General features: G+C 45.8%; 1 protein-coding gene across 6 annotated transcripts in view; it reads right to left on the minus strand.

Annotated features, from left to right (window-relative positions):
- Window positions 1-2,402: 2,402 nt before the first annotated feature.
- MEGF11 (multiple EGF like domains 11) overlaps window positions 2,403-16,288 on the minus strand; it is a 442,774-nt gene continuing 428,888 nt past the window's right edge. For 3 of the 6 annotated variants that reach the window (XM_075006971.1, XM_075006969.1, XM_075006966.1), the window contains 2 exons: window positions 5,654-5,860; window positions 2,403-5,222 (listed from right to left, as the gene is read on the minus strand). In XM_075006971.1, the coding sequence (XP_074863072.1) occupies window positions 5,062-5,222; window positions 5,654-5,860 (368 nt within the window). In that variant the 3' untranslated portion in view covers window positions 2,403-5,061. Of the gene's footprint in view, window positions 5,223-5,653; window positions 5,861-6,866; window positions 7,004-16,288 lie in introns of those variants that run through there. The other 3 variants (XM_075006970.1, XM_075006967.1, XM_075006968.1) reach the window with 2 other exon arrangements.

A 16,288-nucleotide genomic window follows, 5' to 3' on the forward strand; every position in this document is an offset into this window, starting at 1 on the left:
TAGAACCACTGCAGTAAACTCCATTAGTACAAAATCACGGGTTGCCTTTCAGGGTACATGTTACATACGCAACTCAGCATTAGCACTAATATGGAAGAATTTCCAAAGTTGCAACTGAAAAGGAAGGGACGGTGCTGCCCAATTTGTATCTCAGCTGTGCAGGGTGAAGTGTTCTGAATCCAGGCCTGCAGTCATGTTTCAGAGACACCGGAGTTCAGCAAGTTTTTCGTGCTGTCGGCTACTTTCTATACTTTTATTCAGTAGTTCCATTATTTTCACTTGCAAACAGCTTTTGCAAACTTTCAAATCCCAGCCAAGAAAATTGGGAGTAATAGTGACCAAACGCAACACATGGCCAACTATTTTCTGTCAATTTTTTTGTTTCCTCCTGCCAGCATTGATTTTTGGTGACTAGAAATGGGAAGAATCTGTCTGTGTTGGGGCCTGTGACTGCTGTTCTAAGCAGCCTCGGGCTTGGTCGGTATAGGTGGGAGACTTCCAAAGAAAAGCAGTCAGAACTGAGACAGTGACTTGCAGATTTGCTGGATAACTGGCTGAGGTGTAACACAGCAGAACAATGCTTGTGGCCACTTAAGTATTTTCATAGTATTTCTTACAGGATTTGCTTAATTTTGAGATTATACAACCAATTACACGGCCTGTGATATTTGGCTGGGTTCTTGTGTTTGACTGTAATTCACCTCAGCAAATAGGCCATGCTAAAGTGTTTTTCAATGTATTGGTTAAAGAATGTATAATTTCCTTGCTTAGGCCAGGTAAACACTATCAAAGTCCAGAAATTCTCATGTGGGGGCTCCTCTTACAGTGGAGGGCACTGCCAAAATTGCTCCACGTAATGCAGCATTACTGGTGCAGAAAAGGTAGAATAAATTTAATGATCTAGGCAAGCTTTAACTGCATCTTGATGCTTAGGCTGGAATCCTGTGGTGGGGGAAAAGGCTAGATTCTGGGTGGCTCATAGACTGCAACAATATGGAATTATTTCATGAATTATTCTATTAAAAAAACACCTTATTAAACTGCATAATTTCAAATATAGCAAAGGAAAGCTTTGTTTTTAATGCTTCAGCTGTGTTTTCTTACACATTACAGCATTTGCTTATAGTACTTTTCCTTGCGATGTGTTTTGTTCAGAGTGTACTATTGTGGAACCACTGATTCCTCCATCTGTAAGTGGAGCTGGTCTTGTACATTTCACAGCAGGGTAGACGCCCAAAGACTACACAAGGTGCTGCAAAAATTTCCTTTAAATATTCACGGGCATCACTCTTCCTTTTGAGCCAGTGCTGAATAAATGATCCAGCAGGCACCTTACTGCCCTTCCATTACAAATTGCTCTCGCCAATGTAATTGGCTTTGTTCATACACTGAAATGTCTTGCCCTATAGGTGACTTTTGATTATAGTACAGAGCTCTTGGACCCATGCGTAAGCTTTCTAGGTCCTCTATAGTTCCCATTAAATTATACAATGGGATTTACCTAGCAGAAGCCTTTACTTAGCCACATATTTGAAAGTGCAAACCTCAGCAATTATTCCCCATATTGCAAGCATATTTCCAGCTTTTATTTGTGGTAATGCTTTTAAGATTGAGAGAGGGTGCAGAATCTTTAGCTATAAAGATGTTTTAGTACAACTAATCCAGCTGCCTTAAACTTGCTGAGTTTCCAGCACTGAATAGTTAGTGAGTGGGACGTGTCAAATCAGAGGATTACATGTGCAGCTTTGCTTAACAAGATTTGGGTGGAGGGGAGATTTAAATTGCAAAGTCTGAATTTAGCAGTTTGCTAACCTGCTTTGAGGGAGCTTAATTCTGTAACTGCTTCTGATGCACAATTTAGCATGTAATTTACTGGTTAGCACATGGAGTAATGCTATCTTAGACCTTGCCACTGCACTGTACAACGTGTATAGGGGATGGGGGGCCGGTGGTCAGTGGCACTTCCTGCAGGCACTGCTGTGTACAATGATGTATGTTAAGGGTTGCACCCTCCATTTACTGTATGAAATGCCTAAAGGACCAGATTCTGGCATGTTGTTGGAACTAGCCATTGCTCTTCATGCAGATACAGCTGTACCTGAGCTGGGACAGTCTTTGCTCCATTCTGCTTATGCCCAGCAATCGATGTAAAGATACTTACCAGTTGCTTATAGTTTGAAAACTAGGCTGGCGCTAGCCCCTGCTACAGGATTTACTCTCTCTTTTACTTCATTTTGGGTGTGAGATTTGCACAGTGTCAGCTTAATATTGTGGCAGTTCTTTGGGTAGACAAGCCCTTCAGTAAGCAGTCCTGTGGTATGGAAAAAGTTCACGCATCCAACCTGGTTTAGGCTGCCAAGGAGTACACCTGAGAAGTGTGCCTTGAGAGAAACTCCATTTATTTTGTAGAAGGTGTTGTACTTTAGCACAGTGAACAAATATATTACAAATCTGTCTTGCTTTAAAAAAAGTATTGCCATTTCAGTGTCTAGTTTCTAAACGAATGCTAATGTACCAGAATGTATTTTTCCCCTCCTTTTAAACACTATGCACATGGTTTCATTTGGTTTGGAAATCCAGCTTTGAAAAAAAAATCTCACATATCTCTGCTCCCCAGAATCCCAGCTCGTACTGTACAGAAACACAAAATATACAGTGGTTAGGCTTGCAGCCTAGACTGCTTGTGCTAATGCTAGATGTATGGTAATTCTCTAACAGTAGCCTTACAACGTTAACTGCCTTTTTATCAATAGTTCTGAGGTAAGTCTGTCTATATGCTAAGTAAAATATATACCACGGTGGCCCTATAAAAATTGTTTAGTTACAGGTTGAATAAGGCTTGCCCGGAAAGCAAAATTACTATTGCTGATCAGTCATCTGCCCCCATGCATACATGCAGCATTCCTGTAAATATTTACGTGTCCCTTGCAACGTGAAAAACAGCTTTTTTTTTAATCCTCTGGGGAAAGTTTTCTCTGGCGTTAATTCAGTTGTTGAAACTCCAGCCGTTGGCAGTTGTGTAAAGGGTTTCTGAACTGGGCCCGTTCTGTCCATGAAAGATTCCAGCTTTTTTTAATGCAGTATTGCAGGCCTTCTCTCCACCCTTGACAAGAGAATTTAGTAGATGTTGCTGGATTGACAATAGTGATGCACAAAGGTATAGCACAGGCTGGGTTGCTATTAGTGCAAGTTTCTTTGCACTACCCTGGCACTAGGTCACACTCCTAGCACTGAGAGGGCAGTTCACTCTTCACATCACATTCAGCTCCTGACCTCTTGGGAAGTACCCTCAAGGGTTCACACTGCCATGGGCTTTCCCAGATGACAGACTCCTGCCTTCCAGGAACTAGATCTGCCCCCACCAATTCGATGTTATCTAGCAACACTGACTCCCAGCTGGAGCCTGAGTCAAAGCTGTGATCTAGAGGTGAAAGTCTCTGAATTTTAATACCAGTCTTTAGGCTACTATGTCCTATATTAGTTTGTTTTTACCAATTAATTCATGCTTTAACAAACTGATCAGGTGTATTTTGTTTTCGTTCTTATGGTCCCATCAGAACAGCAAAAGTGCAACACATATATTTGCAATGCAATGTTTGCTACTCCCACGTCTGCCTAACAGAATTACATATTTAGAATCAATACTACTTCATGCTCCAGATATACAAGAAACGCTTAATAGCATGTATTCTATTGTCTACATTAAGAAGGGCTATAAAAAATATGCTGGGAGGCTTAGTCCAAAGCCATACCCTTGGTCAATCATTGTTGTCATTCCACAAACAGCTGTTTAGAAAGGAAATCAGGTCACAGCTCAGTTTAATGACATTTCAGGTAGACTCTGATGGCTAAAGTTGCACTATATGATAATGCAGATGAAACTAAAGGGGTTTATTAGAAATGGCATGCCATTAATTTAGCTATGATGGACTGGCTTGTAAAGAGAGCCTCTAAACCCCAAGGTGACTTGGAAAATCCTGGTGTGGGTGCAGAACAGAAACAGGGTTAGATTTTTGAAACTCTGACAGTGGAAACAGCTCTGTAAATCTGTAGCATGCCCCTGAAGCAATATGCCAGTTTACAGCAGCTGACCATCTGAGCCACTGAGGCTAATAAAGTAGCATCTGTAGAAGGCCAAATAAACTACATATACAATCAAAGAGTTCTATTGGTGGTTAAAAAATGTATTCCTAAATACCTGACTGGCAGCTGCTAGGCCTAGACAGCAGGCAATGGATCACTTGATTTCCCTGCTCTGTTTGTTTCCTGTGATACCTCTGGCACTGGCCACTGTTGGAAGTTCTTATATATATTGGGCATGAGACACTGTTTCTATGAGTTCTAAAGTTAAAGATCACTGGAGACCTGTGGAGATTTACATCCCTTAAAATGAGTATGAGGCACTGAGAATGATCACAGGTTCTGTAAATGAAATATTTTGCTACTAAAATATCTCAGAAGCCCATGTAGACAGGAACCTATTACTAAATTAATTACCAAGAATAAAAATCAGCATGTACGCAGAATGGATATGATAATAGCATGAACCATGGTTTATAAATTATATCAGCTGAATTAGACAGCAGTCTTTGCTGGCTTGCTTGTTCGTTGAGTGTATCCTTTTCCACGATGCATATGTAAAATATATTCCAGCTTCTTTTTAAACATCTTGTTTCTAACAGGAAAGGTCTCTCTAGGTGGGTGTTAGAAATGTACACCTGTAGCTGTAAGTACTTACAGTTGGGGGAGTTGTTTTTTACTTTAGTTAAGAGATCGTGGTCTGTAGTGTCTTTGATGGGAATATGTAATCGGCTTCCTTGAGTGATTATTCCAGTCACAGGGAGGTGATGGGGCTTCATTTTTCTATTATCTTTATAAAAACGTCTTTATATATCATGCACCAGTAGTTGGCCCAAATGGATGTTCTTGTAGATTAGGATCTTTGTGTAATGTTATTTCAAGTCACGTCAGTGTATTGCAAACCAAAAAGGATTGTCTTCATTTCTTTCATTTAGTCAGAGATAATGTTCACAGCACATGGTGACAGCGAAGTGTATCCCTTTAAGACTGCTTGTCCCAAGATGCCCCATGGGTAGGGCTGTGTCTTACAGGGAGAAGGTCATAATGACTAGGAATGTGGCTGTTCCTAGGCAGGTCATATGGATTCTGACTGTAGTTAGCACTACGACCACGGGCTTCTTGGACCACACTGACGGTGGGCTCTGAAGATACAATGAAACATGGGTTACAATTGCTCATGGGGGGCTAGAGTTGCTCCTCAAGAGTTTTACATTCTCATTTTAACACATGCGTGAAGGCAAATCCTTTCCAAACTTTCTGGTGCCCTGACCTTAGTTACAAGGGCACCGTAAAAAACACTTTCAAAGGCTCTGCCTTTTCTTTTTTAATCTTGCCATTGGGATTTGAAACACAGAACAGTTTAACAAGCCAGCATGCAGAAAGATTGTCTTCCTCTTTGATCTCAAACTTGGGACTCTAGAGAGTAAAATTAATTCAGTTCCTATACTATAAAGCACAGTTGTCCCTTGATTCTGGCAAACTCTAGTGCCTTCTGCCCCAATGGAAAACTCAAGAGCTAATACTGCTAAAACTTACGTTTGCTTTTCGTGAACTACTGAGCTAAGACACTTACCAACTTCATATATATTTTTGTTAGTCTTTGATGCTGTGGGCATTTCTGAATAGGACGATTCTCTGTGAATGGGTGATTTCATTTCTACATAGCTGCTCTCCGAGTGTTTACATGTCAAGATGGGTGGATCCTTAATGGTGGCGTATGGGTTTTCACTGCTGTTCAGTGAACAGGTGCTTGAACTACACACAGACTCTTTCATATACTCTGCAAAACAAGAACAGAGTTGATTTCCCAGTCAGATTTGGACGATGGTTACAATTGCACCTCTGCAGCGAGGGGGAAGAGCTTTAATCCTTGAGCCATCTAGCACAGAATCCAGCACTTTTATACTTTAGATGCATCCAAAGCATTGCATCTATAAATTGTCCCTGTATCCAAACTCAGGTGCAATCCATCTCCCCAACATTTAGTAGGAAAACTACACTTGGTACCAAGGTTTTTTTCTGTGACAGGGTCTTACATTGGTGCCCTCAATTAATTTCAGATAGCAACTTTTCCCAGTCCCCTTCACATCCTATCCTTTAAGGACCTAAGAGGTAATGTCACCCCTGCTTCATATGCATGGCCCCAGGGAAGCATGCACAGGTTTGCTCTGAGCCAGCTTTGAAAGTTCTCTTTGCTGTCGGTATTTGGTATGCTAGACACGCTATGGAGTAGTATCCCGAGCTGCAGTCGACATCAAATGCCACATGATTGAAAATTATTTTTTGTCAAGCAGCCATAGAACTGCATCAGGCGAAGTGGTTAGTGCTTCTACGTCAGATGTAATTTCAGGGGTTCTCCAGACCTGGAAGGGTAAATTTTTTCATGTTTCCATCTGATGATAAAAATTCTGTAGGGGCCACCCCTGCGCTCAGAGAAATTCCTCAGGCTCTGCAGTGGGATGCAGCTCATCTTACAGCTCTTGTGGGGTTTTTTTGGATGCTGTAACCACTGATCATGCCTTTCCCTCAATATGAAATAAACACATCTAGTTGTAATGCAAGCAATATGATAAAAGGAGAGGAAAAGTTGGCATCAGATAAGGAAGCTGCCAGGAACTACCCGGCCCTGAAACTGGCTAAGAATCTCAGCCTGCTACACAGAGCAGTGCCAGTCATGCTATTTAAGAAGAAAGAGAGAGAATAAATAAATCTTAACATCGACTGTCAAAAACGTGCCATTGCTGCTGTTGGCAGTCCTGCTGCTGGGTATTGCCATTAATTTAGAACTAGAGCGATGCAATGAAAGGTGAGGCATTTTCTTGTGCTGGTTTACAGTACAAAAGCAGATCCTGGTATTTATGAAACACGCCGGGTGCAATGGTGGGGCTTGGAAAATATCTGAATTCCCAGTTGCCCCCGCTGTCTAATATGGGAAACAAAAAGAGAAATTCAGGTTAAGAAACAGACAACAAAGACATCTCTTCCCCTTTAAAAATATTCCTTTGCTATTTGTTTCTGCTACTGTGAACTACTTCATTGCATGAGGATTACCTGTTCTGATCATTCGATATGAAGCACTAGGCACGGGCCACTGTTGTTAGACAGCACTGGGCTAGGAGGGCCTCTGTCTAGCAGCTCTTACATTTCCTTTGCTCTATTGTGTAACTGTCTCTATGCTTCAGGGCTGTGGTACCAGGAGATAGGGTGTTGGGTGAGCCTGGGACAAGCCCCAGTCGCTGAGATAATGGTGTTGGGGAAAATACACAAACCAAACAGTGTCGCCTGCCCCTGGGAGATACTGAGAGCATTTGATGGCTGCGGGAGGGGATGAGAGGGCACCTGGTCTCATGTGGCCTCAGCTCCTCTGCTGAGGTCAGCCAGGAGCCAACTCACTCTCCATCACAGGTGTGATCTTGAGGCAAACCCATCGGTACAAGTTTGCCAGCGGACATCTCTAGATGGAATTCTACTCATGCTTTTCAGTCAGGTGGGGCGGGGGTTTGACATGGCCTATGTGGCTGTGGCTATGCAGTGTCTCTGGGCCCTGCTGGCCCTCCATGCGCCTTCCTGACAGCATAAGGGCCCAGATCCTCACTGGCATCAGTGGATGTTTGGTGCCTAAACAGCTTTGAGGAGCTGAGCCCCTGTGCCTTGCTGTACACTCTGGCTGCCTGCTGCCTGCCCACGGCTCTGGGGACTTGAGGTGCACACGTCTTTTGGAAGAGGCCGTTCAGCACACCGTGTCCCCTCCACATGAGGGCCTGGGAGTAGAGGGTGACCAGGCTGGCTGTCCGTTCCCCTTTCCTATTCTGATGGTTGGCTTCTGCTCCAGGAGACACTCTTCGACTGCAAAATTCTGGAGCCCCCTCGAAGCAGCATCGATTTGTGAAATAGTCTTTCCCATTTCAGGTCTGATATAGAGCAAAACTCACCCACCGTAAATTAACAGCTTCCCTATTCCAGCTGTACCAGGGAGCTCACGCTTGAGGAGTTTAGCAGATGCCTCTTACCTCATGCTAAAGACCAGGGGGACCCAGGCTGCCTTTGACAGCTTTGCGAGTCCCCCAGATCCTGATCCTGCAAACGCTCACTCAGACATCCATCCGCCCAGCTGACAGTCATTACTCGCATGAGTAAGGACTGGCAGCATCAGTCTGTAGCAATAATGTTAATGGCAGGAAAAAAACCAGTACTAGAATCCTGCTGCAGAAACCGCATGTTACTTTTGACAACTGCAGTTGATTTCTTATAACCCTTAATAGTAGCGTCCCAGTAAGTGGTAGATCTACTGGAGTCTTAGGGTGTGTCTACACTAGGCCAGGGACCAATGTTCCAGTGATCGATCTGCTGACCATTGATTTATTGCTTCTGCTTAGACACGATAAATCAATCTACGTGTCCTCACCTGTCACCGCTGGTACGCCAGCAAAACGAGATGCGTAGCTGTTGTCGACAGGAGAGCAGCCCCCCCCTTCCCCAATTGACCTTACCGTGTGGAAGACACCGCGGTAGGTATGTTGTCTTCAGCTACGCAAATAGTGCAGTTGAAGTAGATTGCTGGTGCCACATGGTGTAGCCAGAGCCTTAGCAACAATAGACTCAGCACAGTGCTCTGGGGTTAGCCCAGCAAGGGAGCAGGGGGGCCAAAGGAGCAGAATCGCAGCTCCGCAAGAAGCAGGTCCACTGACAGGGGAGGCAAGTGCATAGGGCCCCTCCGAAATGCCGTGGGCGCATCACTGCTGCTCCATGCAGCTTCGGAGGGCTGCGGGGGGTGGCCCAGCATTGTGCTCCGGGTGGCACTAAGGGCTGACTGTCCTTGGCCCTGCCCCTTCTCAGAGCATGGAGCCAGCCCTGCCACACCTTGCCCCCAAGCCTGCTGTGACTGTCAGCCCCACTGGCAAGGAGCGCCTTGGGGCCTTCTCTTACAACCCAGGCCCACAAGGGGCGTACCTAAGGGACCACACTGAAGGAACTGGTACCAGTGCGGTGCAGGTACCAATAAGGCTTGCCTACCGCTACAAAGCTGCAGGTTTATAAAATATAAAAGGGATATAAAATGAAACACCTGTTACACCAGTGTGAGTGTGGAGTTACACCCCCCCCCCCCGCCCCGGACTACAAAGTTACTCCAGATAAGGCCCGATGACAGTGCAGGGCAAAGGGGACAATTGCTCCAGGGTCTGGCGTTTCAAAGGGGCTTTGAGCTCTGGCCACCACTGCTGCTACTGTGGCAGCGGCAGCAGCTCCTGGCCCCTTTGACATTCTGGTGGTGCCACTCCGCGTGGGGTGGGGGGGCGGGCAGCGCTGCTCAGGGCCCTAGGCCCCACCCTGGCCCCCTCTCCCCATGCCCCAGCCTGTGGTTAGTTGTCAGCCCCCCTTGCTCTGGATTGACACTGGTATAAATGGGAGCAGAATTGGGCCCTCTTACTTTAAGGACCTGGTCAACCCCTCATGTCAATCAGCAGAAAACTCCTTTCAATGGGCAATGGAGCAGGCCCTAAAAAAACCAGAGCCACCCTTGCTCCATTTGGCCTTCTCAGTCTGCCTGTGAGTTAACAAAGGTCTGTCGTGCATCCCAGCTCAAAAAAGCTGAGGGACGATACCCCAAGAACACAGCAATCCTGCAAAGAAATGGAAGTTGCTAGACTGGGAGGACTGGTACAATACGCATTGGGCCCAATTCTGCAGCCTTTAACAGGGCAGATGTCGAACGTACTCGGTCAGGATGTTGCTGAATCCCCATCAATCAGCATTGACAACTATATGTTAGAGGTCATCCATGAGTTTGTTTACCTCGGGTCCACCATCACCGACACCCTGTCGTTGGCCACTGAGCTAAATAGGAGGATCGGAAAAGCGGCCACAACTCTGTCCAGACTCAGCAAGAGAGTGTGGAATAACAACAAGCTGTACACTCACACCAAAATGCAAGTCTACAGAGCCTGCATCCTCAGCACCCTCCTTTATGGCAGCGAGACTTGGCCCCTGTCTGCCCGCCAGGAAAAGAGGCTGAACGTCTTTCACTTGCGCTGCCTCAGGCGCATCCTTGGAATATCATGGAAGGACAGAGTGACCAACACCGCCGTCCTCGAGCAAGCTGGAATCCCAACCATGCACACCCTCCTCAGGCAGCGTCAGCTCCGCTGGCTTGGCCACGTCCACAGGATGAATGATGGAAGGATTCCAAAAGACATCCTGTATGGTGAGCTAGCCTCTGGCAAAAGACCTCCCGGACGCCCCCAGTTGCGTTACAAAGATGACTGCAAGAGAGACCTCAGAGAGGTAGACATCGAGCTGGACAGCTGGGAAGAACTAGCAGACGACCGCAGCAGATGGAGGCAGGGGTTACACATGGGCCTTCAGAAGGATGAGTTGAAGATCAGACAGCTAGCAGAGGAGAAGCGAGCGCACAGAAAGCACAATAAGGACTTGCCAGACACCCACTACATCTGCAAGAGATGCAGCAAGGACTGTCACTCTCGTGTGGGTCTTTATAGTCACAATAGACGCTGTAAATGAAGTCCTCAATTGAAACTTTAAAGGGCGCGATCCATAGTCTATGCAGACTGAAGGATGCCTACTACTACTACTACTACTACTACTACTAACAGGGCAGAACTTTCTTTGACTTCAGTGGGAATTCTGTCTGAGTGAGGATTGAAGGGGGGCTTGTAAAATGCTCCAAGCTCTTGGCTCCCGTTGGGTTCACATCAAGGCGGGAGCAATCAGCCTGCCTGCGGGGACAGGCCCTGTGACTGCAGGCCCAGGAACCCTGCTGGTATTCCATTCTGACAAAGGGAGTCCCAGCTAGCTGTCAGCAAATGACATCCTCTAGCAGCTAGTAAACATTCAAAGCGAAGGCTGTTCATTTGCCAAATGACGCTTCATGAGGAAGTGATGGACAGGTCTTAATAAAAATGGGCTGTAAATTCTATGGGAACAGAAACTGTTTAATCAAATAAAGTGAGACTGTAGCAAACCTGCTCCCTTTGCCCTACTCATGCTGATGAGTGGATGTACCTGGGAGATGAAAGACAGCAATCAATAGGGTCCTGCAGCTTTAAGCACCAACAAGATCATTGTAAAGGTCAAAACAATTGGAAAAAAAATACCCTGCAGGTTTCAAACTGTTCAAGAGTTTGCTGGTTAGATCAGCCCAAAGACCTACAGGCCCAGAAGAGTGCACCTCTGCACAGGGTTGGGGATTAAATTATCAAAAAGTAGATTCTGGCAAAACAATTTCAGCTACAACTTTTAAATACATTTATTTGTGTTTACTCTGGAGCAAGCAAACAGCTGAACTAATTTGTACTGCTTCTTAGCTGAAAATGTGCACATCCAGTCTGACAGAGGCTGAATTCCCACCCCATAGTGCATGTGATTCAGTCTGGCTCAGCTATTCGTAGCGCCCAAATACGGGTTTACATAGAATTGCTGCAAGACCTGTACCTAATGTACAAGCAAGGCCTCAGAGCTGAGTAAATCAGGAGTAACTAGTAAAATCAACACCATATAGCACTGGGGAAGTCTCACTCAGACTGTATAGATTCATATGGAACCATTCTGGCTCCAAATGCCTTTAGGAGTGGGCCTGGCGTAGCAGTATCCCAAAGGGATGTTTCCTGTTGGCATTAGTGGGAGTTATGAGCTGAAATAAAGAGATTCGACCCCCCTTGCTATGGACAGGATGTACTTTGTAGAGCACAGCAGGCACAAAAGCTCAGTGAGTTTTAAGGCCAAGGGGGCTGGGAGCATCAGTGCTATTTTGTTATTAAAATGATTTGGGACAAAAATGTCTGACATGAGGGCTAAATTTGTTCCAAAACATCCGAGACAATGAATTTTTAACTCAAACTAACTTACCAATTTATTTATAAATTTGAAGAAAATTTATGCTAAAAAAAAAATATTAGTGTTGGGGTTTGGGGTAGGGCATAGAATTGCTAAGAACTGGTAAAACTATAATTTCCCATCCACAAAAAAATTAACAAAAAAAAAAAGGTTAAAAAAAATGTCTAGACAGACCAAAATGCCAAAAATGTCAACTGTCTTGTGAAATTAAACTCTGAAAAAAGTTCATTTGTGATTAATCCAAAATGTTTCTTTTTGATGTGTTGGAAATGTTTAGTTTATATTTCAACCCCCTGTAATTAATTTGTACATATAAAAGAAAGTAAATATCAACACAATCATTTAGAAATGAAAAATCATTGCAAAAATGTCCAATGATTTTTCTAAATAAAATTTTGTTAAAAAAAATCGATAAAATTTCATGAGAGCTCAATTTTGTTGAACCAACTGAAAACTATTCTGATCAACAAATTCTGATGAGCTCTAGGTACGCAGGCTTTTTACCGGTAACAAAGAGATTGACACACGTGATCACAACCAGCGCGTCTGTAGGACCTTGAGTAGTGGATGGACACACAGGCGAAGCAAGTGATGCAAGTGTACCAAGCTTGTCTCAGCCAGAGTGCCACTATAAGAATAAGCCTGGCCTTGTTGTGCCTGATCTTATTCATTACCTTCAGCATCAGCAGAGCAGGAGGAAACATACAGCGATGACAGAAGAGGCATGTCTCCCAAAGCCCTCCTCTTGAGCAGAAAAGAGGGCAGGTCTGGTTCCTACTGCTGGCAATGGGATCCACCCCTGGCAGACCCCCATCTTTCAAATATGTTACGGGAGACTTGAGAGTCTAACTCCGATTTTTAGCCCTGCTGAGAATACTGGCCTTGGTGTTCATAGTGCCAGGGAGACTGATAACTGAAATTTGGAGCTAATGATCTATGCACTAGCTCCATGGCCTCAGCGCACGCGGGGGGGGGGGGGGGGGGGGCGGGGGGGGGGCTGCTTGCTGATTTAAAACAGGGGTGTGCAAATTGAGGGGTGCAAAATTTCAAAAGGGGTGGGGTGCGCCACTCCCTCCCCATAGCTTCTGTGCATAGCTGTGCTGTGCTCATGTGCTGTGCTGCCGCTCTCCCGGCTGGCGGGGGGCTGCCTTCATTGCCAGTCCCCCAACCCATGGGGGCCCTCCATTGCGACCCTGAAGCCTCTGTTGGCTCAGCTGCCCACCGCCCTGCCCCCCCCCCCACTGTCTCTGCTGTCCTCTCTGCCCCCCTCCCACGTTTTGCAGAGACAGCTGAGTGGGGTTAAGTGATGTGTGCTTTTACCAGCACAGCCCCTTGCTTCAGCTTCCCAAGAGAGTCCAGGCTGGTTTTTTTCTCTTTTTTTTTTAAATGCAGTTATGTTGATCTTTTGTTTACTTTAAAAGGCTGGCCAGGAGGGCTGGAAAAGCTGAGGTGGGGCGGGGGGGGATCAGGCTCTTCAAACAGCAGGGAGCATTTTTTTTTTTTTTTTTTCCCCCTCCTAAGCTGGGTCATGCTCTTGAAATAGCAAAGTAACTACCTGGGACTGCTGGAGTTGGGAGAGTTCTTTAAACAGAGTGACTGTTTTATTTTAAGAGCTGCCGGGAAGGTGGATCTGCAAACATGCTTTGCCTCCATCTGTATAGTGAGTAGCCTCTCTCTTATTGTGTGCATTTTCCTTGCATCATTGCAGTTTATGTCGCTGCTTCACATAGACTGGCACAGAAATTTCCGTTGGTTTGGATTTTATTAGATAGGTTGGGGGCCCCTGGCTTACTGCAGGAGTGAAAAGGGCGGGGGGGGGGGCCCGATATAAAAGGTTTGCTCAGCCCTGATTTAGAACATGCAAGACACACTGTTCATGATGACCTGACAGATTTACTACCAGTTGCAGGGTAGGAGATGGACGCAGGTGTTCCTGACAGACTTGAGCCCCAACAGCTTGTTGTGGAGACCGGTTTCCTCAGTTGTCCATCTATCCTAAGCCATGAGAGCACTGAGATGAGCTCCCGCTCCCAGCAGTCATCCACCTCTTATTAAAGTTAGCGATGTAGTGTGACAGATGTTGAACTGATCTTTCCAAATGTTGGGGCTGAGCCTGATGGTACAGGACTGGTGTGCTTACATTTTCCTTCATCGTCTCCGTTAGTGGGTAAGGAAGGCATCTCTCCCTTGAGCTCTGGGGTCTTCTGGCACCATGCGAGCCAGAGGAGGAGTCCTCTGACTCAACAGTACTAGGCTGGGAGGTCAAAGCTTTGGAGACCATAGAACTTGCAGAGGCCTGAGATTTTCAGGAGCAGGCTCTTTCAGATGAGAGTCCATGCTCCTGTTTCCTCAGAAGCCTCCAATGACCTCCCTTTCTTAAGGGAAGGCTGTGCCATTGTGGAAGAGGAGCTGGATCTGTCCGGTCAGTGACAGATGTTTGGGGGGGATCTGCTGACCTGACTCAGGCGCTGGTTGAAGTGATCGCTTTATCATTAACAGTCTGAGCTTAGTCTCCATGATCCTTCTTGCCCTAGACTTGAAGTCTAAGCAGAAACTGCACTTCTGGGAGACGTAGGACTCCACTAAACACAGGACACTCATAGCACAGGTCTTGCTCACAGGTGCGTGCCCTGCTAGAAAGACAAGACTCCCAAAGAAGAAAGATGGTAGGAAAAAAACTGCTACTAGTCTCTGGTCATACAAACTAATCTTAAACAACTATCAGAATACAAAGTAGCTGGGGCATGCTCAAGGCAGTAGGAAAGGCACTGAGGGGAGTTCTCTCATGCACCCCTATGTTGATTCAGTGTCTGGCACAAAAAAAAAAAAACTCTCCCATCTCGGGCTTGAAAGATACAGGCACACCTGACATGGAGCACCAACAGGGACATGATTCAAAGAAGAGTCTCTGCTTTTCTTTACAAAATATATTAACGTTCTAGGGGTTGCAAAGGAGTTTATAAAGGCGACCCCTCCAGGCTCAAACACCAGCAGGCAAACTGAAAGAACTGAACATGGAATGTCTTAGAATCTCATGAATTTCTAAGCCAACCTCATGACTTTTGGGGCCCTTTATCCCCCTTTCCCATCTATAAGTAGGTGACATCAGAGCAGATACTGGAGACAGGACCTCTCCAGGAGAGCTAGCCCCAAGGGGATTTCCCTAGATATCTCAGAAAATTAAGAGAAGACAGATTTACTGCATTCCAAATGGAAGGGCACAGGAAAGGAACTTCGCTCTGTTTGGTCCCAGGAAGCTGCATAGGCGGAGCTGAGAATAAAGCCCTGCTCTGGAGGTTACATGATGTATGTGTTTCTGTAGCCAGTACGTACGCAGCAGCCAGAGCTTTGAGTCTGAGGACCTTTTGTATTGGTGGAATATGCAACACACAGATGAAGCACATCTGTCAGGCTATGCATATAGCTGAAGAGCATCCTTTGTTACTTTGCAGTGTGGGAACAGAGCCTGGGCTGTCCAGCCACAATCCCATCCCTGCTTTTAACTGGCAAGAGCCGACACATATTAATCTCCTTCTGTGAGCAAGGCCAGTCTGCTCAAATCCACTAAGTGCTTTGCTGGATGGAAATGTTCAAAGCACAGAGTGGCTGCCGCTGGCCTTCCAAAGTGCGAGTCACTCTTTTTAGTGCTGCACATTGAAAGAAATGGGTGAGCAACCAGAAATGACAGAATGAAATCCATCTGGCAGCTGCTGCTGCAAATGAGAATGAGTTCCTGGAGGAGCAAACAAGGCAATGGTAAAAGCAGAGGCGTGGTGAGCACATCAATGGCTAGGGGAAAGGTGGAATTTAGCCAATAATCAACACACGACACCTACACCTGTCTGTTGAGAAATGCCCTGCCAATTTCCATCCCCCACACCTGAACCACATCCCCTTGCAAAACAATCAGAGATGACTGCAGAACGTGCAGGCTGACCTGCGTTACCTAGCACTAGATTCTGCTTTAGAGCAGACTCAAGCAGAGCAAAACAAGAGGAAAGGGAATGAGATGCGAGGAGGGGAATGCAATGGTGTTCACAATGCAGCTAGCTGGGCTAGTCTAATCTTCATGGTTGTTGCGGTCACCCACTCTGTTCCACCAAGACCTGGGTGACTCTCTCAGCTCATCTGCTCAGAATGAAAAATCATTTTAACATGCAAAGCAGGTTTTTCTCTATCCAGAAACAATTGACATGGACAAATGCAGTGCTAAGTGAGGAGACCAGTGAGGTCAAGCGGAGAGGGACTGCCTTGGGAGTACAGACACTATGGCCAGCGCTATCCCTGAGCAGTGTGTGACCTTGAGTAAGTCGCTCCCCCTCTCCACCTCTCTGTTTGAAGCGTCTGCTCTTCAGAG

The sequence above is a fragment of the Carettochelys insculpta genome, chromosome 12, assembly GCF_033958435.1.
Source record: "Carettochelys insculpta isolate YL-2023 chromosome 12, ASM3395843v1, whole genome shotgun sequence".
In the NCBI taxonomy this organism is placed as follows: Eukaryota; Metazoa; Chordata; order Testudines; family Carettochelyidae; genus Carettochelys; species Carettochelys insculpta.